We start from the raw sequence: 23,004 nt of genomic DNA, 5'->3' as shown, positions 1-23,004 counted from the left end.
TCTTTCTCGAAAACTGTCAGGGCACAAACAAAACTTTTTTCGGTGCAAACGATTTGCTTTCGAATGGTATTTCGATTTTTTGTGCTGTGATACGGGGGCTATCTTGGCGCTAATATTGTCCCCCCCAGTTGACCTCTCAAGTAACCCTACAAGGAAAATTGTACAAACGAAAATATTTTCGGTACACACGGTACAAACGTACTACAAACGAATACCTAGTCATTGTTCCAATTTTATAAAGTGGGCTCTATCTTGCCATACGTGAAGAACTAGGGCACTTTTGTCTTAGCAATTCGGACTTAATTCCCACAATATCCTTACATGAAGATATGCAGCTGCCTCATCTCGAACTTAATTCCCACAATATCCTTAAATGAAGATATGTAGCTGCCTCACCTGAGTCTCGAAGAGAATATTACTTTGTCTAATTGAGACGGTGCTGTTACATATACAACCCGAAGAGTAGCTGAGAAACCTCTACACGAAGGAAGAAAAGATTATCATGATGCTACACCTACCTTACCTAAGATTCAAGGGAACCCGAAGAAGATGTAGACGAATAGTGGTCTGAGACCAGAATTAACACCAATATATTTTAGATAAGATCTTTGAATATGAGGAATACGGTGTTCCATCATGCATCTCAAAGATGTTGCAAAAGAGAAACCTCAGTCAAATAGTTAACTGAATACTTCTTGAAGAAGATAGGGGATTTAGTAGTAATTTACAGTCTATAGAAAGCGCTAGTTCTAAGTTTAATGATAGTGAGTCACCAGCTTCTACGGAAATGAGTAAAAACACGAGGAAAAGCAAGCAATGAAACAAAGCTCAGCTGGTATTTATCTCTCCACTTAGTAGTGTAGATTCACCCACTAAAGTTGGTATTCATAAGTTAGAAACTGTAGAACTAGTTAAAAAAATCAGGATACTGAGGTAGAGAGTAAGGATTCCAGCAGTTCGGTATCTTCGCCAGCCTCGGCGCAGGTTGAACCTTCACCGCCTCGAAGGGATCGGAAGAGACGAAAAACGAGATTCTTTCACATGCAATCAGTTGGGAAGAAAAATACGGTAAACAAGAACCAGCTGACAACAACAACTGGGGAAACTTATGAAAATGGTAAGAATTCGAGTATAAAATCTGCAAGAGAATTTAAATGAAGTACGGTTTCTGAGCCGTGGTGGGAACCAAGTATAAAAAATCCTCAAATTTCTAATTCACGGCTAACCAATCATTATGTTATCCTCCGCCTGAAGACGATATTGAAATTTTTGGTGTTATTAGCCAACCTAAAAATTTTCGTATTTACCCAAATGTCAAAATTTCACTTTCGGCCGATAAATATGACCCAGTAGAAAATTACACACATATGAAATGGTAGGTAGAATATGTGATGGTCTGAACCCCAAATGGCAGAATTTTTGCAGGTCTGTCTAAAGTGCCCAGCGTTTTATTGGTACCTAGTAGACGTAGCTAATCAACCTAACTTACATGGAATTAAAAGCTAAATTTCAGAATGCATTACCTAATATAAGTTACCAAGCTCGTTTAGAGCACTTTTAGAACACAGACGATAGGAAGTAGGTGAAAGCAGTAGTTCGTTCATCTATAAATTAATGAAAGACCTTAAGCATGTATGAGGATGATTAGATGAAACTGAATTTCTTATAAAATTAAAATGTTTTTTGCCCAACCTTCTACATCATTTGATGCTCGGTGTTGATGATATGAGTTATTTAGAATTCTGTATCGAATATTTCAGAAAACATGAAGCCGCTAACCGAATAGTCTATGAGAGAGAAAAATCAGAAATAGTCTGGAAGAATAATAGACAAAACTGCCCAGCGATGAAAACCTCCAAAAAATCTTATTTTCAGTATCTATCATTTCTCCCCTAACCACGCAGTCACAGAGCTTGGAAACTAACTTATAAAAATACTTATTTTGGGTATTATGGAATCGGTGTGGTTCCGGAATTTTGGGCACCGTTAAAATGAAAATTTGAAATCAGCGGACCTTTTCGCTGCTAGATTCAGGAGCGCAGATATCACTCTTGACCTCAGATTACGTGCCTTAATAGTATTTCGCACCAAATGAGTAAAGAGATGGTCAAGAATTAAAGAAGTTGTAGCCAAACCAACTGAATTGTTAAAAAATTTAGACGCTTTCCATATTGTTTTTCTGGGTCTCTCTCCATATGGTTCTGTCGGTGTTGTTGTTTGTCTGTGCGACGTGGGAATGTCAGAAGGTTTGCATCCAGGCCGTTTCCTTCTTCTCAGCTGCACTGAACTGTTCATTAACACTTTCCCGAAACTTCTCAAGAGACTGCACCATAGTACGAATGTGTTCCAAACACTGGAGTAGGTCACAAATTACAGACTGTAAGACCTGTGACTGTGTGTGACGTTATTGAGCCAGTTTCTTACACACCAGAAGGCGAACAATACAGTCAACTCGCTGAAGGGAGCACAGCAACTGATGTGCTTTATTTCAATCAGAAGGGTCGAATGTTTCTTCAATTTTCAACAGCGATTGCACTATTGCACAAAACAATTCGACAAATGTTGCTAAAGTCTCATGTGTCTCCATCCACCTCCACCCATTGCACAAACCACGCGATATTCCCGTTCCCTCGTTACCACTGTTTCTGATTACTTCTTTTAAGAGCTCTTGACTCTTGGACGAGGAGAAAAATAAGTTTATTGTCTCTCCTCCATCTCCAAGACAGTTTCGAACGAGTGTTACTGTGCAGGCAGTTGACAGCACCAGATTCAAAACATGACTGGCATAGTGCACGTAAGCTGCAGTGGGACATATTTTTTTTATCTCTGCTTGGATACCTTTGAAGCGACCACTCATGGAAGTAGCTCCATCGTAGCCTTGTCCACGAAGTCTGCTGGCGTCTATATTTAAATCTGACAAGGTGCTTAGAGTTGTCTGGGCTAACCCCGCCCCAGTTGTATCTTCTAAGATCATGTCCCCACACACTTCATTTTTTTCATTTTGTACGCTTGGGCTTATGTAATGTGCATTGAATGGGCCCAACTTCAAATTTTCACCGGAAACCTTGTCGCCACTAGATACATTACACCTGAGTAGTTTTCACGAAAGTTACCATAATTGTAATCAGGTTCTTCCAGTTCCAAAAGTTCTGTGTCTCTATCACCTCTGAGCGCGAGAGTTTGTCGACCACACAATATAATTTTCTCTACAACTGGGATGAGTTTTCCACGGTTTTCGATCACTTAAAGTTTTCTTCCTTCATCAGCAAGTTCTAACACACTCGGTGTTTCATGTGTGAAAATAGACAAGGAGTTCTGTGCCAGCACAATATAATGCTAAGATATTGAGTACTCTCGTGTGACTGAAAGCTCTCTATGGCATCTTTCCAATTTTGGAAACTCTTTGTTACGAGATTTTCCAACCACTGATGTTCGCGGACGCCATCCTGACCAAATGTACTGACCCACACAGGGCAAAGTGTACCTTTTAGTTCGTGTGAATATACAAGCCACTGGAATATTTCTAACCAGTAGCACTGGAAAAGCCTTCCTTTCACAACCGAAAACTCATACTGTGCATTAGGCATCCACGGTTCTGTTAGCAACTTGTGAGGTATATCTCTAGGAATTTCTTGATTTACCCTGTTGACGTAATGACCATCATCAAAGTTAAAATGTGCTGTGGGAGTCTTCATGATCCCACTTTTTTTTTTTTTTTTTTTTTTTTAGCACAGTTTGGTTTCTCTGATCGTCTGCACTACTCACAAATTCTGCGACTGCATCAACATCAGTCTCCACTGCTGCATGTTCTTCTCCTTTACGTTTCTTAGAAAAGAAAGACGAAAGTTCTAGTTGTTTATTCATGTCGTTCTCAAATGCCGAGAGAAAGTTATGCACACTGAAAAACACGTTGCCGCAATCGGCCCAATGAAACAAGGACAAATGCACGAAGAACAGCGAATCACAAAAACACCAGCTATTTTATCCTAGCAATCGCAACAACTGAAAGCAATGAATCACCGACCAGCAATGAGCACTAACCCAGCAAACCTTCTGTGAAAGAGATGGAAAAGAAAAAAACATTGCTACTGTTGGTCTACAATACCTTTGGTAAAGTCGACCTTCGCCTCATTGTTGAAAGTTGATATGAGCTGTACTTGCAGGTCGGCTCAGTTTCTCACAGGAGAAAAGTGTCAAGAACAGAGAAAGCCGAATATTAGTGAGGTTTTAAAGCGTTAGGCCCCAGTAGCATATTCGTTCCTTAGAAGTATTTGTTGGTGTGTGTGTGTGTAGTTGGGGGATCGTATTTGAAGAATTATAGGTCATTCTGTGGCTAATATGTTCCCTTTTGTTCTGCATTTCGATAAGACCCGTTACGTGATAATTTCGTGAGCTTTTCTCTTATCGCTGCAAGTACATTAAAAAAAACTTTGCACTCAACAAACGGGGTGGATTAAGCCAGGTGAGTTCCCCTACATAAGCCACGCTATCTCAACGAAATTATTAATAAGTTTTGAATTGTTATATTGAGATGAATATCATATCTTTTTTCTTTTAAGGTGCGAATGGACTTGCCAATCCACGAGACTTCCTAACTCCAGTTGCTTGGTATGAAGATAAAGATGTAGAATTTACCGTTTTATCGAAATACCAAGGACATCTGTTTGAAGCCAGCCAGAATCATAGTCCCTTCGATGTTGTAGCGTGGCATGGAAATTACGTACCTTACAAATATAATCTTGATAATTTCATGGTCATAAATACAGTATCATTTGATCATTGTGTAAGTAGTACTTTAATTATTGCACATCTCTTCCTCTCTGTCTGTCTCTCTCTCTCTTTCTCATATATATATATATATATATATATATATATATATATATATATATATATATATATTCAGTTTATATATGCCAAAAGACTTGCTAAAAAAAGCAATTTGAAAATAGAAACAATTGTTCGGAATGGCGTCGTTTCGGGGATAAGACGCCACTGAAAATATGTCGCAAGAGACAAGAATGGCAATAACTCGAGAATGAAATGTTCAACTAAGGCCCAGTCAAAGCAATATATATTTTTCTTACCTGAGATTTCATTATTATGGGAATGTGTTGTAAGCAGGGGCGGCACAAGGGTAGCCCTGAGGAAACGTCAATTGTACGCAATAAAGTTGTTTCGGTTAGAAAGATGTGTAACTGAATCAAATAAAGAGAAAATATGAGTTTGCGAAACCATGAACTATGGATTGGATGGGAACTATGATCATGAGAAACACTGAGAAGGATGGTGGACAATCACGAAAGAACGAATCTACGTTATAGGTCACTGGCTCGAAATTTTTCCTGTCCTAATATAGCCCGCCGAAAAACGACGGGAATACACAATAAGTGAAAATAAAATTTCAGAATATGATCCGGTCAAAGGTAGTATGTATGAAACTGTAGTAGTTTTACCCATTAGACGGAAAGTACGGTTTTCTCGTCTTGTCTTGTAGATGTTGTAATAAGTCTCATCTTAAATATAATGCTTGTGTATCAGGTTTCTTTATAGTCTCAGCTCATTTCGCATGCGCTTTCTCGCGTCTCATTGAGGTTCCAAGCAATAGCTACTTCATAACAGTGAACACGTTTTCTGTTTGAAGCAAAACAATTAGAAAGAGTGCCAGGAAACGGACAGTATACGAATTGCCAGTCAGAACTAATGATATAATGTAATTATCCCTTTCTACGACAATAGTGCAGTTCGTAGGGGTCACATGCCTACCGCATCAGCTATCACTTGCCTGTGAGGTGTTTTGATTCATGCAGATGCAAGGCTTGTTGGCAGTCGTCTTATTAGTACTGACAGCCTAGTGTAGTGTAGTTACTCTGTGTGTCGTGTATGTATAGAAAGTACTTTAGCAATGCAATGGAGTTTGCGATTGGCGAGCTTTCTTATATGATGTCTACCTATGGAATGGCTAATGGAGACGGTTATGAAACAATTAGGTTATATAGTGAAAGACTTCCATAAAGGAGACATCCGAAGCATTCCACGCTTACGTATGTTCAGTCTGGTAATGTGCTGTTCAGTCCGTTTTACTAGAGAATATTATTTAATATTCAAAATAGTCACGTGTGGGGCGATGAAAATCCTCACCTGACAACTGTTAAAAGCGATCAACAGATATTTGCAGTAAAGACGTGAGCAGTTATGGTTGGCAACCACTCAATAGGCCCCTATCTTCTCCCTCTCCGGTTAACTGCAGTAGTATGTGGTGTTTCTGCAGCGTAGACTTCCAACTTTATAGCAGATGTTGTGTTTGTTGTTCGTCAGCATATATGCTTTCGACATGACGGGGCATCAACACACTTTAATGTTGTTTTTCGTACGCGTCTCGATCAAATATCCCCACATAGATGAATCGGAGGAGGGAGTCCTGCTTCTGGCTAGCTTGTTCACCAGATCTCATCCAACTTGATTACTTCTTGTGAGGTTACATCAAAATCCTAAACTATGAAACTCCTCTGAAATGAACTCATTGCAAGAATCCTCGCTGTCAATGACATCATTACAATGACACCAAGAATATTTGAGGATATACAATAAACCTTCCTGCGACGCTTTTATGCTTGATCGACGCCGGAGACGTCATTTTGAACATCTACTTTGAACCTGTAGATATATTTCGTACCATTTCAATGTAATAACTCTTTTACATGGTAAAAATTACTCGTCGTTGTCTTTAGCAGGTGCTAACTACGTTCTATGCTGTCTTCCGAAGGTATTTTCGCGTTGTTTCTTTACAATATCCACCTGATTACGCAGCTTGCTTCCTTCGTCGATAGTTTTTATTACCTTCTCTACGTCTTCCTGCACAGAACTAGTTTTCTACAATTATTATTTTTGATATTTTGTGGGATGCGATTATTGACTTCCTGCACTTGCTTGCAACTACTCTAATAAACATTCACACCGTGTAATTGTCTACTGTCATATGTCCGGCTTGTAGTTCCTAAGATTGCTTTTTTTTTTTTTTGTGGTGGCGCACCATCCGTATCAGTATTCTCACTTCCATAGTTTCCATTGAATCATTTCTCTATTCAACATATTTCAACCGGAAAAACTTTGTTGCTTAGAATCGACGATTTCTCGTCGCATTTTTTGCTTCAGATGTACGGAATATTTTACTTTTCTTTTGGGGCTCCCCTTGCACCGCGCCTGCTTCGAATACATTCATATATTAATTAAATCTCAGGTATGAATAATATCATACCTTTGATCTGACCTTCATCAGACATTTTGTTCTCGAGTTTATTTCCATTCTTGTCCAGTTGTGCCAAATTTTCTTTGCTTTCTACCTCCGAAACGAGGCATTTCCAGATATTCTTCCTGTTCTCAAACTGCTCGTTTTATCATCGATTTTTTTCTAATATAGACTACAATTTGAAACTTAAAGATACGCATACCAGGTTTGTCCATTTAATTCCAGGACTGATGCTGTAAAACTCATATGGATGACTTACATCCTATTCGTCCTTGTCATCTTAAGAGTTCCAATAAGAAGGTACTTTATGGCTTATCTCCATCCCGGTTTGTAGAAAAATAGAATATAGTGTTCGGCCGTTGCATCGCTAAGTCTTTGTGTATGATTTGGTGATATGAACCTATTTGGAGACATCGGCGCAATTTCGTGAACGGTGTGCAACGTTCAAATCTCACAATTGCACTTACATAGGACATTTTCTCTTTATTCTAACTGATGGATAAGCGACCAGAATGGGATAATCCTACAGAGAGTTTTTTTTTTCAAGGTAAAAGCGTACAAACCACTGAAAAGTCTTACATGACTCACTCATGCATAGGGAAGAGATACTTGTGACATTTGGTAGGCCTCTAAAGCCGTTTTCGAAAGTTTAAACAAAATTTAAACACATTGATTGTTTCTGTCGATTACTAATTTCACAATCCGAATCCAACTACACGATACGTCGCATACAATCACCTCTGACTCAACACTAATTGCACTGAGATAAGCAATAACTCTGTCTTGCCATCGTTTACACATGTACAGTAACAAGCATAAATATCTCCCCCCTTTACTGTTATAACTACATTTTCTGGTGCTACAGACACTTGGTCCATATGGAACCAACTTACACGTAACATTTCTCACCAACTGAAAGATTGGCAGGCCTGCCTGAACCAGTTCCTTATGCTGGTCATTTGATGACGGATCAATCATTTCTCCATTTCAACATGTTTCTATACTGTTTGGAACGTTGTCCAATGAGTGCCATATATCAATGAAGTAACTTGTTCTGGGTACAATGTACTATTTCACTACATACAACATATGAGAAAAAAGGAAAACACTAATCAAACATGAATTGCAATATTGTTGATATACACAAAAACATCGAATCTGAAGCAATAGAAGGAAATAATATTTTAAATCTATTCATTGATCTACTACAATTCCCCCGTCATTCAAACCCGAGCCTAGATAGACATCCAATATGGTAACCTCAGTTGCTTTATGTAGCACAAAAACTGATAGCTAGTTAAAATTCTTTCATGTAAGTCTAATTGAGACACTAATGATCCAGTTCCAGTTACCTCCCTTACGGGAGATTTATATAAAGGAAGTCCCGGACTTAGAGCCCTGTAGGACTGTTACACTAATATTATTTTAAATGAAAATTGTTTGAAATAAGATTATGTATTAAGATGGTTCGTGCCAAAATGGCCGCATTAGCCTGTTTAAATTATAATTGTTTTCCACACTATTAATGTAATAAGGAAGGATGCGCGGCGCATGAACATATTGAAATTGAATCAGAGTATATTAAAATTGTAACCAAAAACAAAATTGTCAAAAATATTGAAATGTAAATAGTAAAAATTGAATAAAATCAGAGCAAAGATCCTCAATACTTATTGTTTACAGCGTTATCTCTTCTGACACTAATGCTCTTAGAAATACATGATTCTACGTTAAGTAATTTTCCTCATGAAATTTTATTGTTTAGATAATTGTTATCACAGTTTTATCTCTTAAGTATTATTATTAACGATAATTCGAATCTCCATGATATCAGAGATTCAACTTATTTTACATCAGTTATTGCGGCATAAAAGAAAATAAGACTTGTGCCAAAAATACATTTATACATTGACGGAGATGTAATTTAAAGCATTCGCCACAAACGCAGTTGTATATGACTGTAAAGAAAGCCAAGTGTACAACAGGAAACCACATATAAAGTGAGAAGTAGATTTGAGGTACCATAAGAAATAATCGAGCGGTTTGGATTCATTTCTTAATAATGTGTTCTTGTGTTCAAATTTTGGAGAAGTCTAGCTCTTAGTCTAGTTAGTTGTATGTAAACTTCCAAAACAGAAAATAAGACATTAAGTATGATCGCTATCCTATTATTATTCTCTTGAGCAAGGGAGACCAGGGTTCCATTCGAGGTAGCAACTCATATGGTTCGAATCCTACATTCAGTTATGAGTCTCTCATATAAGCTCGATGCTGCAAAGGACACTAAAATCTAATTAACCAACTGTTATTTTCTAAATCTTAACGTAAAATCGTTCCACAAGGTTTTCTTAAGAAATACAATAGTTCATTTGTTTCTGTTATATATTATAAAACTGCCAAATGAAAACTTTTGTGATAATGAAGAAATATTTACGTGGTTTCTATTATAATTACCGTGTATGATACCGAATTTCTTAGCAGTGGAGAAGATGTGTAACTCGGATTAAATATTGAGTACTATTTCATATTGGACCAAAGTAACTCCCCTCTTTTATAAGAATCGTGCTGGAAAGGAATTTTAAATCACAAACAATTAATTATTCAATCAAACTAATAAAATAATAAACACGATTTTAGCATCGTAGAAAAATAAGATGAATATCAAGTATACATAAGTTAGTGGTGGGTAATACCAGGTTGTTTAGAACTTATTGAGTCTTTGGAGGTCAAAGTTGATCAGATATTTATCGTTATTTGAAACATCATTTTGAAATGACATGTACCATTTTGTTCACATTTTTATTTTGATGATAGTTACTTTGTATGTCTTTACTAGCAGCGTTCACCCCGCTTCGCTGCGGTCACCCCGGAACGCAATAAACTTTGTTACTTAGATAATTTTTACTTTTTCGCTTTCAAGTGATATGATAAAAACCATAGAAGATTGCACTAATGTTAAGATTATATCGCCTGTCATTTATGTTAACCCGCCCCGCTTCGCTGCGGTCACCCCAACCCGCCCCGCTTCGCTGCGGTCATCCCGGAACGCAATAAACTTTGTTACTTAGATAATTTTTACTTTTTCGCTTTCAAGTGATTTATAGCGCCTGTCAGTTATGTTAACCCGCCGAGTCACAGGGTCATGCGGGTTGCATATAAATACGTTTATTTTTATACCTATGATGAACTAATAACAAAGGATTTGTACGTATGGACACCTGAATGGTCAATTATCTCAAGACACTGGTAATTGAAAATTAAAGTGATATGATAAAAACCATCTAGGGTCCACATCCTAACAACCCCCCAAAAATGAAAGAAATCGGTTCAGCCGTATTAGCGTGATGAGCGGACAAAGGATTTTTTGTACGTATGGACACCTGATTGGTCAATTATCTCAAGACACTGGTAATTAAAAATTAAAGTGATATGATAAAAACCATCTAGGGTCCAAATCCTAACAACCCCCCAAAAATGAAAGAAATCGGTTCAGCCGTATTAGCGTGATGAGCGGACAAAGGATTTTGTGCGTTCTCTTTTATATATATAGATTATACATACTCACAAAAGTTCTATTTTAACTTAGTTTCGTTATTGCTTTATGGTACTTATTTAAAATCAGTTTTACAACATATGTTCCATGAAAGTAGAGTGGACAACAAATTCTGTAAAACAAATCCACGGATATTTCTTTTTCTGCTCTCAAGAGTAGAAGTGTTATTAAATCGTGGACATTGGACTGAAATTTCAAATTGTATTACGTTGTTGCTTTAAACGAAGGCCTGACTCTGAAATGCTTCGAAAAGGATTTAGAAAAGCCTTCAATACCCAGATAAATGTCTCTCTAAAATCATTTGTCATCACCATAATCTGCAATTGCACAGTGCAACGCAGCATCTTCTGGAAGTGTTATTTTCATCACAGCCCCGAATATTGGCAGAAGACACTTCACCAGCACAAATAGTACCAAGACTTAAACAGAATCGTCAAGATATTTATGCTTAATAAGAGAATGTTTTAAGCCGTCATTGTTTCGTAGTATATCACAAAACTCTTTCTATAAGCTTTTGTTAGAGACCTTACTTTTTATTCCTTGGGGGATCGACTTGGTAGCTAATAAAGCGTGATATACATACAAAAACACGGAATTGAAACACATGACATTCTAAATTTTATGGAAAACCACGTAAGCAGTAACATTTGGTAAGAGAGACTCATACGTTTAGAACACTCTTTATTTATCTTGCATCAATCAAGCATTAACTTAGTACCGCAATGGGCAGAATGGGAGTAAAAGTTTGGAATGAAGGTGAGTGAACGATGGTGGCTGTAATACGGACAATATTGCCAGTTCTTTACATTATAAGTTAAAAGAGGCCTCCTAGACAAATGTTTCGATCAAAGTGATAACCCTGAGATGTGCAATACTAATGTTATCTCGTCTGAAAAGACTCAATATTTTTAAGACTAACTGATAGTTTTACTATTCAATGTTATAGACACTTGGTTTTCAAAATTGAAATCCCACAAATGGACCAATGGGAATTCACACATAAATTAGTCTCGTAAATAGACCGGTTCAACTAGAACGTCTCCATAGTTTAATACATATAACTTTAAACTGAATTTTGCTGTGGAAAGGGGCCTGAGTCGTAATTAAGGGAGTTCTAATATCAATGACTTGATATTAGTGAATTCCTTGTAAAAGAAGCTCGTTGCTTTTCTGATATGGTCAAATAGGGTAAGAATGCTAATTTTGCAGTACCACATAACGTGGAGAATTACGAACTTGGGAAAGGTTATGAAAGTAGTTCTTCGCATGAATAATGTAGTAAAAATGGCGCAAACGGACATGTCCTAACATTTCGGTGTATTATCGGAATACGAAAGTAGGAACACTGAAGTGTGTGTAGTTGTCAATTGGGGTTGTGTGTTGATAGATTGTCTCTGTCCACAAATCCACTTCAAGTGAGGACATTTGCAAATTGGAAGACATCAAGTGTCCATCTATACATTACGTACGGCACGTGAATCACTATTTATAATAATTGCAACGTCTACCGTAAGGCTCTAAGGTATTACAAGCGTGCGTAAAACCGTAAGAATCAGGTACATTGTGCACCATGGATCACGCCACGCTGCAACCGAGTCACAGGGTACTATGTGCCATCTTTTGATAAAAATTGGTGTTTCATTAGAAACCCGTATGTTGGATCAGACGGGCAGCTTGTCGTGGGGGCAAACGGATGGTGATATTTACAGTTATTTTGAGAGACTATGATAAGCAATTAAGTCTAGAAAAATTTTGAACAACCCCACCGGTAATTGATACAGCCTTTCATTTTCCTTTTTGTCATAGTTCGGCATCGGAAAAGGACAACAAACAGATGCCGGTGGAACGCCCAGTCTATAGCATCTGCACTTAGCGCTTTAAGGAAACTGCACTGCCGCTGTCAACAGCAGCAAGAACATTTAACATTCCTCTCAATACATTGCCGTGTAGTGTTCTTTCTGATAGAGATATTTGTTAAGTTTGGACAGCACACCACATTTTCGATTAATATAGGAAACGAACTAGAAACCTAACTATTAGATCTTGAAGGAATTAGATTTGGTTTGACTACGAGGGAGATTTGCTTTCTTTTGGTATGGCAAGCATCCGTTCAGCAACAACACACAAATGGCTAGTGCTGACTGGATCAGAGGTTTTCTACCGCGTCATAGACGTCTGAATAAACGAGTGGCTGAAGTATTATCATGTGCTAGGTGAGAAAACTTAACCATAGAGAACGCTCAAAAAATTTGCTCAAACAGTCACCAACAATGAAGAGCATATTGAATCAGATGCAAACGGGTGTTCATTGGATGGATAACATCGTGCAGCTGAAGAGCGAGATGAAGGTGATGTACATCTAGGCCTACCAAGAGAAGAAGCAAGTTGCACTTCCGATTCGCCACAAACCATAAGCTTTTCGTGTCTAAGTTCTTCGACTACAGCGACGTCATTAGAACAACACCGAACGCGAACAAAGCTGGGTCAAGAATACTTTCCAGTCCTGGTGCCATGGACGTGCTTCAGCGTAAACTTAGAAATAAATAGTCCAATCCAAAAGCTATGAAGAATCTCCTTGCGACGGTATCTAAAAGTGTGGAGCATCCAATCCATCAACAAAACGACAATTCCATATGACTAATGTTTCTTTGAATGCACAATGGTATACAAGAAGGGGAAAATGGATTTTGAGATGTCATTTTTGGCTTCATATTTCATGTGTTTCCAATAGACATGAACCAGTACTTTGTGTGTGTGCGTTGTGATGATGATTCTGATGATAGATTTCCACAGTGTCTATTTGCCCCCTTTGTAGCGTCCTTATACCCCACTGTCGGTGGCATATGGACACTTCGGCATTATTTTTTCTTGTGATTTTTCGTGGACTACTGCTTTTCGTTCACAACTTTTCCTGTTATGTAAAAGTCTGTAGTTTCCAACAGAATATGTATCCACCTACCTAATATAACATGCATAAAAATCTACAGCCATATTTCATTAGCATGTCTGTTTGCCCCACTTTTCCCCTATGTGGCAAGTACACCTTCATGAGAAGAAATGTCCTGTTCTTCTAAATACAGGGTTCCTCAGATAGTAGATGAAATAGAAAAAGCACTGAAATTTTTTGTGCTCGTTGGGACGTAAAGTGCATATGCTTATTCAACAGGTATTCGTAACATAGATGTTAGAGCACAGTATATCATGTAGAGTAAATTACAAGGAATGTAATAATATATGCAAAATATCCCTAGCCACCATATAAAACTCAGTACAGGCTTAAGTTCGGTAAGGCTGTTTGTAGCCCCGGTACACGAGAAAACAAAAGCAAGAAGACTTCGTTGTTACAAGTTTTCTAGGATGCAACGTTGTCAAAGGCTTCGCCAAGGTCCATGAACTTTGTCAAGGCTATGCGCCTGATTTCATGTGCTTTGGTTACAAGCAGGAAGATGATTAGCTTTCCTATGCTTTGAACATTTGATTCTGTTTCATTTGATCTGTCATGTTTATCTAAGCCTGTTTTGTTTATAGCCTTACTGGAGCACTCAATGCTTTTCGTGTTCTATTGTTTCCTATTGTAGCTATTTCATCAAGTTTAATATTTTTGAATTGGTTTTGCTAGTAGCTTTTGTTTAGTGAAGCTAATTTGATTTGTTGTGTTTTGATCATTTGATCATCTAACACTTCCTCTGTCAAGTGAGTAAGATTATGTTTAGCTACATAAGCCTGTTTTGTTTCCAGACTTGCTATAGCACTCAATTCTCTTCATGTTCTACTTTTTAATATTACATCTAAGCTCTATTTTATCGTGTGTAATGTATTTGAATGGCTTCAGTAGAAAGTTTTTTTTTTTTTTTAAATGAAATGATGAACGTTGTATTTACCTTATAATGATCAACGAAATTTAACAATGATGAAAAAATATCGGTGTGTTCACATATGTAATTCAGATCGTATCATTACTGATCGTACTTAACTCAAATTAGCCTATAGGACAGTGAAATTAGTAACAAACATTCAGTACTGCAAAATTAGGCACACCTATTGCAAAATTAGGACATATAACTGCGAAATTGAAACCCAATTGTATTATGTACTTCGATGGAACATTCCTAAATTTTCAAAAGCAGCAAGAAAGCAACAATATCTTTCTAGTCAGGTTAATATGTACCTCCAAACAGGAGCGAGTCCCAGGAAAAAAATCGGGGCAATCGCCCCCCCCAGAAGAAGAAACTTTTTTATTTTAAATATAAACAAAACCCATCCCAGAGTTTGGAGCTCTTAAAACTGGCTCTAAGTAGCAGTAGTACAAGCCATCACCTCCCCACCCAGAAATCCGTCCTGGATCCCCTCCTGCTTCCAAAACAATCAAGTCTGCTGTTATTTGCCAATTATATATTTTGTAATATATATGTAAATATGCAATTCATTGCGAAATTGGGTATACTTGTCCTATATTTCAGCCAAGATTTTAGTGTTGAAACTGTCTTAAAGCATACCAATATCCAAAGCAAATTTTCATAAGATTAGCATTTAAAAAGCAGTTGCAGAATTTAAGATAGACAGATGAACGGCTTGAAACTTCAGATGAGTAACAGATGAATCATAGAAAGTTTCCTAAACGTTTAATAAGTCCTTAGTTTAATTTTTAACTTCATACAAAACGTTGAACTCCCTATACTTCCTGCCTAAGATTTGTTCTACTTGAGCCATCTTGTAGTTGTTGTATTGAAACAACTTTTTCACATTATTACATTTATAGTAATGAAGAGCTTCCAATGATTCAAATCAGATCGTTTTATTTTTAAATCTCTGTAGCAAATATAATCCCTCCTGAAGTTGGGAATCTCCGTTTATTTGCAGATAACTGTACCATCATCATCATCATCATAGGTATTCTGCCTTCATTGGTAGGTCACTTGCCGCAGCTGAGAAGCTTCCATGCTTCACGGTCCTCCGCTATCTTCTTCGTCTTCGCGTATGATCTTTCTGTTTTTATATCATCCATTAATTATAGTCTCCTTCGCCCCCTTCCTCTCTTTCCCGCCGCCATACCCTCTAGGACGTCCCTCAAGATACAATCTCTTCTTAGGCAATGTCCCAACCAATTTCTCTTCCTCTTCCTAATAATATCTAAAGGTGTTCTTTTCTCATCCACCATTTCGAACACTCTCTCATTCGTTTTCCGCTCGACCCAACTAATTCTTTCAATTTTTCTCCACACCCACATTTCGAAGGATTCCAGTCGATTTTCATCACCTTTACGTAATGTCCACGTTTCCGCCCCATACAGTACAACACTCCACACGAAGCATTTTATGAGTCTTTTTCTCAACTCTTTACTCAAGGTCCCACAAAACAGACTTTTCTTCCTCCTAAAGGCTTCTCTCGCCATTCCTATCCTTGTTTTTATTTCACGTTCGCACTTCATGTTATTACTAAGAATACTACCCAGATATCGAAAACTATTCACTTGTTCTATTTTCTCCCCTCCTACTTTTATATTTGACACAGACCCCTTCGTTCCAATCACCATGGCTTTTGTCTTTCTAACATTTATTTTCATCCCATATTCTTCAAAGCCCTTTCTCATTTTTTCTAACATTTTATTTATTTTCTTTTCAGATTCTGCAACAAGCGCCATATCGTCTGCAAATCGTATGCATCTAATCATTCTACCTCCTACCAAAATGCATCATCATCATATAGGCTCTTTTTCACTATCTCTTCTAGATAGACATTAAATAGTGTTGGCGAGAGGAGCATCCTTGTCGAACTCCCCTTCCAATTCCACTCTCTTGGATAACTGTACAGGGCAAAATAAATATAACATAATTTGCCGGTTTTGTCTTGGACATAATAATTGTACCGAATTTTATATGGTACTTTAGTTCTTTGAACTTCCAAAATTTTCCTAACGACTATGCTACAGAAATCTTGGAATAATAAAATTTGCCATAAGAAGACAGGAGTGTAACCAGCTATAAAAACACATTTTAAATGCATTACAAAAATTACTTAACATTGTTAAACTCATAGATAAACAAAGTAGAGTGCAAATATTAGTTCAAAATGTGGTAACCTCTAAATTATAAAAGAAGTGTGGTGTGCTTACAAACACCTTCATCGCCGAGTGATGACAGAGAACAATATCAGATTTCGAAGTACCATTATTTATAATGTATGTACAGCTGCTCTTTCTTTGCAAACTGTTTTATAATGTAAGATTGCTGGGCTTAAGCTTAGTGTCTATTTTTTATACCAAGGATCTGTAACTGTCATATCGTAAGATAATACAGAAACAAACAGAATATATGTGGGAAACGTAAGTATATAGGTAAAAAAAAAAGAGATTACCGGTAATTCAGTGGAATAAGTGTGACGTAATCGGGGATTGTTAAAAGCCAAGATCGAAACAATGTTTGCATCCCAGACCTCATTCTGTTTCCTTACCCTCGTATTTTTTAATAAAATAGTAGAGTACGTGTTTAACATTTTAAAATTAATAATAACTGAAATAATGTAATATGTAAGGTGTGTCATATAATTTCTCCTTCAATATGACATGTTTGCCAATGTAGGACACTGCATTCATGGATTGTCTATCCATTTCCAATAGAATTTCGACTTTAAAGATAGGATTTAAATTATGAGCTATCATGGCGTCTGGAGTGGAAACCAAGAATGAACCGCCGCTTCAAAAATGTAATTTTAGTAACGTTTTATTGAATCCCATTTTACATTCACTTATTATTCATCAGTTGCCATTCCAACATGCAATAGTAATTCTTTACGTGATGAAAATACATTTTGCACCATTATCGGAACAGGTACTATAACATAGTCAATAAGACGTTTGCCTACGATCGTCCTGGGTTCGATCCTAGGTGTGGACAAAAAATTTTTATCCTATTATCCTGGTTCCAATGCTACTCTGGAATTCCCTCAGGCTCAGGATCCGAGGGAAGATGTTGAATACGTACGTTTTCAGATTTGAAACAGGCATTCCCGACTGTTTGATGCATCACGCAGTATGATCTTTTCATAACCAACACAAAGCGAACAGGTATCTGAAGGAAGGGAAGGAGTAATGTAGGTGGAAAAAAGGCTTGTGTTGTTTCTTACGAGTCCTCGAACAGTAAAATCTACAAAACAATCGGTAACGTATTGTTTGCCAGCAACCACTGTTTTTTATTTTATCTATTGTGTACTGGTTACTAAAAATACAAGCAGTAATCCATGACTTTACAGAGCAGCCAGTAGTTCAGTTCATAAGCAAGTATGACCGTGTGTGGAGGGTGTATAATTATTATTATTCTTGACTCATCTAACTTTGGGGATTGAAGACAGTTATAAGGCTTGAGAATAAGCATGCGCCATAATAAACTAAAATCAATTTAGTTGCGAAATATAACATTGAACACATTTTTGCGGAGCTTGGACTGTAATTTATCTCTCACTCTTAATTGATTTTCAACCCAAACGATGGCGGTGATAGTGAAACTTTAGAAGTAATATAACCATACAACATATTGTATAAAAACTAAACATGGTTCTTTACGAAAGTTACCATTAAACACAATCCTTAAAATGCATAATAGAGTAGTAATTTATTTCTGATTGATGTTATATATATGTACAGACGTGTTTAAATTATTAGACTCACGCTCGAAAAAAATGCAAAATTGATGTAGTAGTCCTAATTTCATAGTTCCAGAACATTTAATTTAATGGTTAAACCACCAATATATGATCCTTCATTTGATTACTGTACAGTTGAAGCGGTGATATCACCGTTGAACACCAGATGGTATTAGTGTGGGGGGAGGAAATTCTGAAAGTGGTGTTTCAGTTGTAGATAGCTATTGTGGCTCCTATCAAGTTACAGTCTCAAGTGTTGTGGTTGCTGTCGCAAGAAGTTAACGACATTCAAAGCGTTCAACAGGTCGAATGGGCCAGTTTAAAATGATCGTGACGTGTTTCGTGTATCAATCTTTTATTCTGTGTAGTCCTGTAATTGCAGCATAATGGAAAAAGCAAAATACCTTTCTCCGCGTAAAATGGAAGTTAATAAAATACTTCTGGTGGAAATGAGATACTCGTATACACAGCAAGCAGGCCCGTATTTATATATTGTGCGCTCGTGTGCTCTAAATAATTTGCCGCCCCACCGCACAAACTTATATTTCAAACGAGGAAACAAGCCTTGATTTTGCAAACCTACCATCTCTTGTTGAGTATCAGTTTAGGTATTAGAAGTTACTACGTAATTTTAAATGGCCTAATTCTTTCAATGATGATTATGAGGTATTCTGCCCGAAGGTAAGTGTTTGACCCGAAGGTAGGTGTTTAACCCGAAGGTCTCTGGGCAAGGTGAACCCATGGTAGTTTGCCATTGCCTTCCATGCCGTACTAAGGACAGGACCTACAACGTAACTTGGGATCCGAACAAATTGTGTCCCTACCGGAAATTGAACTCGGAACCCCTTGATTACAAGGCAACGAGCTTAACCACTCATCATTTGGGACACATTCTCTCAATACTGGCATGTAATTTATTCATGTAGGTTTTAATTTACTGTTCGGAGAAAATGCATTCTATTAATTCTTAATTAACCGTTATGTAATTTCTATATTTCATACTTTCACTTGAATTATAATTGAATATCTTAAATATTTCTTATCATTGTAATACTAAAGTATGAAATTTAAAAAATTAGACAGTGTTTTTGACATTGTTTACTTTGAACTTATCACATAATTAAAGATTATTGTGAGTTTACTGCACTTCCTAGGGTGGGGCGAGATTTTAAAAGTAATCGAAAACGACAGTATAGTGTTGAATTCATAGTTTTCGAGGTCGCTAAGTTTAACGGTATCAGTTTTCATGATGTTCATCTTCACCTCTTGGGGTGGGGGAGGATGACTTTTTAAAAATAATCAGATAATCTAGCTAATTAGTAACTTCTGTAATTAAAGCGAACAAAGCACATTAACATATTTCCTCGCGCTTGCGCGGGACTCTGTGGGTGACTAGTTTTAAATATTACTTTATTATTAATCTTGAAAAATTCCACAATTTCGCCGCCCCCTAAATTATGCCGCCCTGTGCTCTAACACAGAATAGCACTTACCTAAATACGGGCCTGACGGCAATACATTGCTAGTAGAGTTGGGATAGAACAAAAATCTTTGAGTAGAATCTCTGTTGAAATGAACAAGAGCCAAAATAGAGTTGAGAAGTGTGGGCGAAAACCAAAGCTATCGCTAAGAGGTATCAGAAAACTAAAAAGATGGGCTGTGAGAAACAGAAGTGCAACTTCTAATACAATTAAGCATAAATTTGGCTGAGTATGGCGCAGACATTTGGCCTGAAAGTGTTCCAGGGATTCTTTGTGCCGAGGGAATAAAAGCGCACGATCAAGAAAGAAAACAAAAATTAGAGTCTACTCCAATCATGGCAAAGAAGCGCCCCGAATAAGCACGAGGCTGAGAATATTGGACTGCTGACGATTGAAGAATAGTGTGTTTCAGTGATAAATAATGTATCTTTGTGTCTGATGAATGTTCACAATACGTGCGACGTTGACCTGGGAGGAATTCAAGTTGGAATGTCTTTAATAAATCGTGAAGCATCTTACTTCAGTCATGGTCTGGGGTGTGATCTCTATCTTCGAGCCTGGAAGACTATATAGGACAATGAAGCACGACCAATACCTACAATTTCTTCAAGAAGAACTGCTTTCCCAGACTGCACTCTAGTTTGATGACGTACAATTCATCTTTATGCATAATGGAGCCCCATGCCACCGGCCCAAAGCTGTGACAAAATTCTTCGAGGACTACGAAATTAGTGTTCTTCCGTGGCCAGGCACTAGTTCTGATATTAACCCCATTGAAAACTTTTGGAGCTTCATGAAAGAAAAGCTACAGAAGAAGCACATTAGAACCAAGCTTCAATTGATCAAGAAGATCAACAATTTGTGGTATTACGATGCTAAATTGAAAGCAAAATGTGCAATACTCGAACATAAGGTGCCACGAAGGATAAAAAGACTTTAATAAAGAATAAGGGATTTCATAAGAAATATTAATCTTTGTGTGAGAGATAATTTTCTTGTAAGTATTCCATTTCGTTTTTTGTTTCCAATTTGGATATACACACTTTATAGTAATTATATTTGAATGTTACGTACGCATTTGTTTTATTGATATTGAAAAGCATATGCCACAACCAGTAGAAATTACGACAGATTTACAAAGTTGTAATTTGGACTATATTCGAACGTATTTTCTCACGTAATGTAAGAACAACAAAATATTCAGAAACTGAATGTTGAGTCTAATAATTTGAACACGTCTGTATATCTATATCTATATCTATATCTATATCTATATCTATATCTATATCTATATCTATATCTATATCTATGTGTGTGTGTGATAATATACTGCTGGGAGGAAACAAATGGAAGAAAGACTGAAAAATAATTAAATCGGGAATTTTTGTTTTCGAGTATTGCAAAGTTCAGTGTTACTTTGTATAGCGATGACTACAAACGTCTTTCAGGGTCCGTTTTTGTGAAATATAATCCTTATTAGCTGAGAAAATTATTTTTAGAAATGAAAAAAAAAAACGTAATGCCAAAACATTAAGTGGGGCGAGCGCCCCCACTTGCCCCCACGTGCTCACGCCCATGTCTAAAACGTAAACATAACTGATATTACTCTGCAATTTGTATCCGCGAATTGCCTGGAGAGATTTAACTGATCTATTGTGTAAGATCATCAATTTTGCTGGCTCAGGTTCTAATTTCTTCTACTGACTTGATACAACAGTGGTATGCTTGTTCGGAATTAAGTTGTGAATGTGTTATTCTAGTTGAAGGATGTTTCTAGTTGAAGGCTGTACTTCTATGATAGGAAGTTTGGGAAATATAATTCGTGTGTGAGTGCTATTATGCAAGTGTTGGTGTGGGTGTGTGTATGTGCGTATTTCATACGATGAAAATGATGCAAATAAGGTGGTAGAAGCTCTACGTCAAATTGAAGTACCATCTTTTTTTTTTTTTTTTTTTTTTATAACGTGAAGTACGTAATGAAGAAAGGGCGATTGCAAATACTATTTTCAGTTTAATCAAAAACCCTGAAGACGCCACAATTACTGAAATCCTGGATGATGAAGAAGTAGTGCAAATGCCTTGCTGGTAAGTAACTAAAAGAGAGCCAGTTTATGAACCTTTAACTGATGGTGAGGTCAACGTTTGTGTTCTTTTCGATTATGTCAAAAAGGCACTTGAAGATACAAAGAGAGTGAAGGATAGGAACTTTTATCGCGGTATCAGAGATATTTTGATCAACAAGAAACTAAACGGGAAAAAGTGAAGGTCATGTCATAATTTATGTGGTCAAATTTTCAAGAGGCAAGAAATAATCTAATAGCTGTCCACGAAATTGATATCAGGCGATGGGCATGTACAAAAGCTACAGAGTTGGGTTAACTGATTTCAAAGGTGGACCATCCTGGGTTTGGAATTTCCAGACAGCTTATAAAATTGTTACTCACAAGGTGACGCGCTTTGTTACACACAAACGTGCTCAATTAGAAGAAGAGATTGTGAATACGGCAATCGCATTTGATATTGAATTCAGACACAAAATCGTTCCAAATTATTGTTCAGCTGAAATCCTAAATACCGATCAATCTGGATTCAATTACGAGATTTGCACACTATCTCCCATCGGTGGAAAGCACCATTGTTGGGAGTAAACGATGAAGGTTAGTGTCTGATGAAGATAAAGTTGAGTTGTCGAAACCGTTACACTGTAAATTAGTTTTTAATAAAGAAGTGTATATACTCTGGTCAGAAGTGTTTCTGAAAATAGATGTGCTAATGGAGAAAAATTAAAGACTACAGGGAATGCCCAGAAAACAATGAGACTGGCCATCGCGTGGCGCTCCAGTCGCCAGCAGCGCGCTCCCCAGCAAGAGAATTTGTAGTGGGGGTAGAGATGCAAAAAAGAATGGTTTTTTTGAATCAATGTTTTTTTTTTACATAAAAAGCCGGCTTTTTGGGAAAAAACGAGAATTTTCGAAATTTTGGCTTGTTTCATTTTCATGATTTTTCTATCTAAATAGCTTTCTTATAGTATATTTTATAGTTAGATAAGAATTCCAATGACCTAAATGCCATATTTCGCTCTGAAA

The 23,004-nt window shown here is 37.1% G+C and overlaps 2 protein-coding genes across 2 annotated transcripts in view; one reads left to right on the top strand and one right to left on the bottom strand.

Annotated features, from left to right (window-relative positions):
* Window positions 1-23,004, bottom strand: part of LOC145686307 (uncharacterized) — a 1,046,376-nt gene that overhangs the window by 46,342 nt on the left and 977,030 nt on the right. The gene's annotated exons all lie outside the window — the stretch shown is intronic.
* Window positions 1-23,004, top strand: part of hgo (homogentisate 1,2-dioxygenase) — a 720,105-nt gene that overhangs the window by 636,300 nt on the left and 60,801 nt on the right. Inside the window, exon 7 of the mRNA XM_081759460.1 lies at window positions 4,560-4,783. Coding sequence (XP_081615586.1) covers window positions 4,560-4,783 — 224 coding nt within the window. The remainder of the gene's footprint in view (window positions 1-4,559; window positions 4,784-23,004) is intronic.

This window comes from Thermobia domestica, chromosome 5 (assembly GCF_964235325.1).
Source record: "Thermobia domestica chromosome 5, izTheDome1.hap1.1, whole genome shotgun sequence".
NCBI lineage: Eukaryota > Metazoa > Arthropoda > Insecta > Zygentoma > Lepismatidae > Thermobia > Thermobia domestica.
This window is presented reverse-complemented; position numbering and strand designations above follow the sequence as displayed.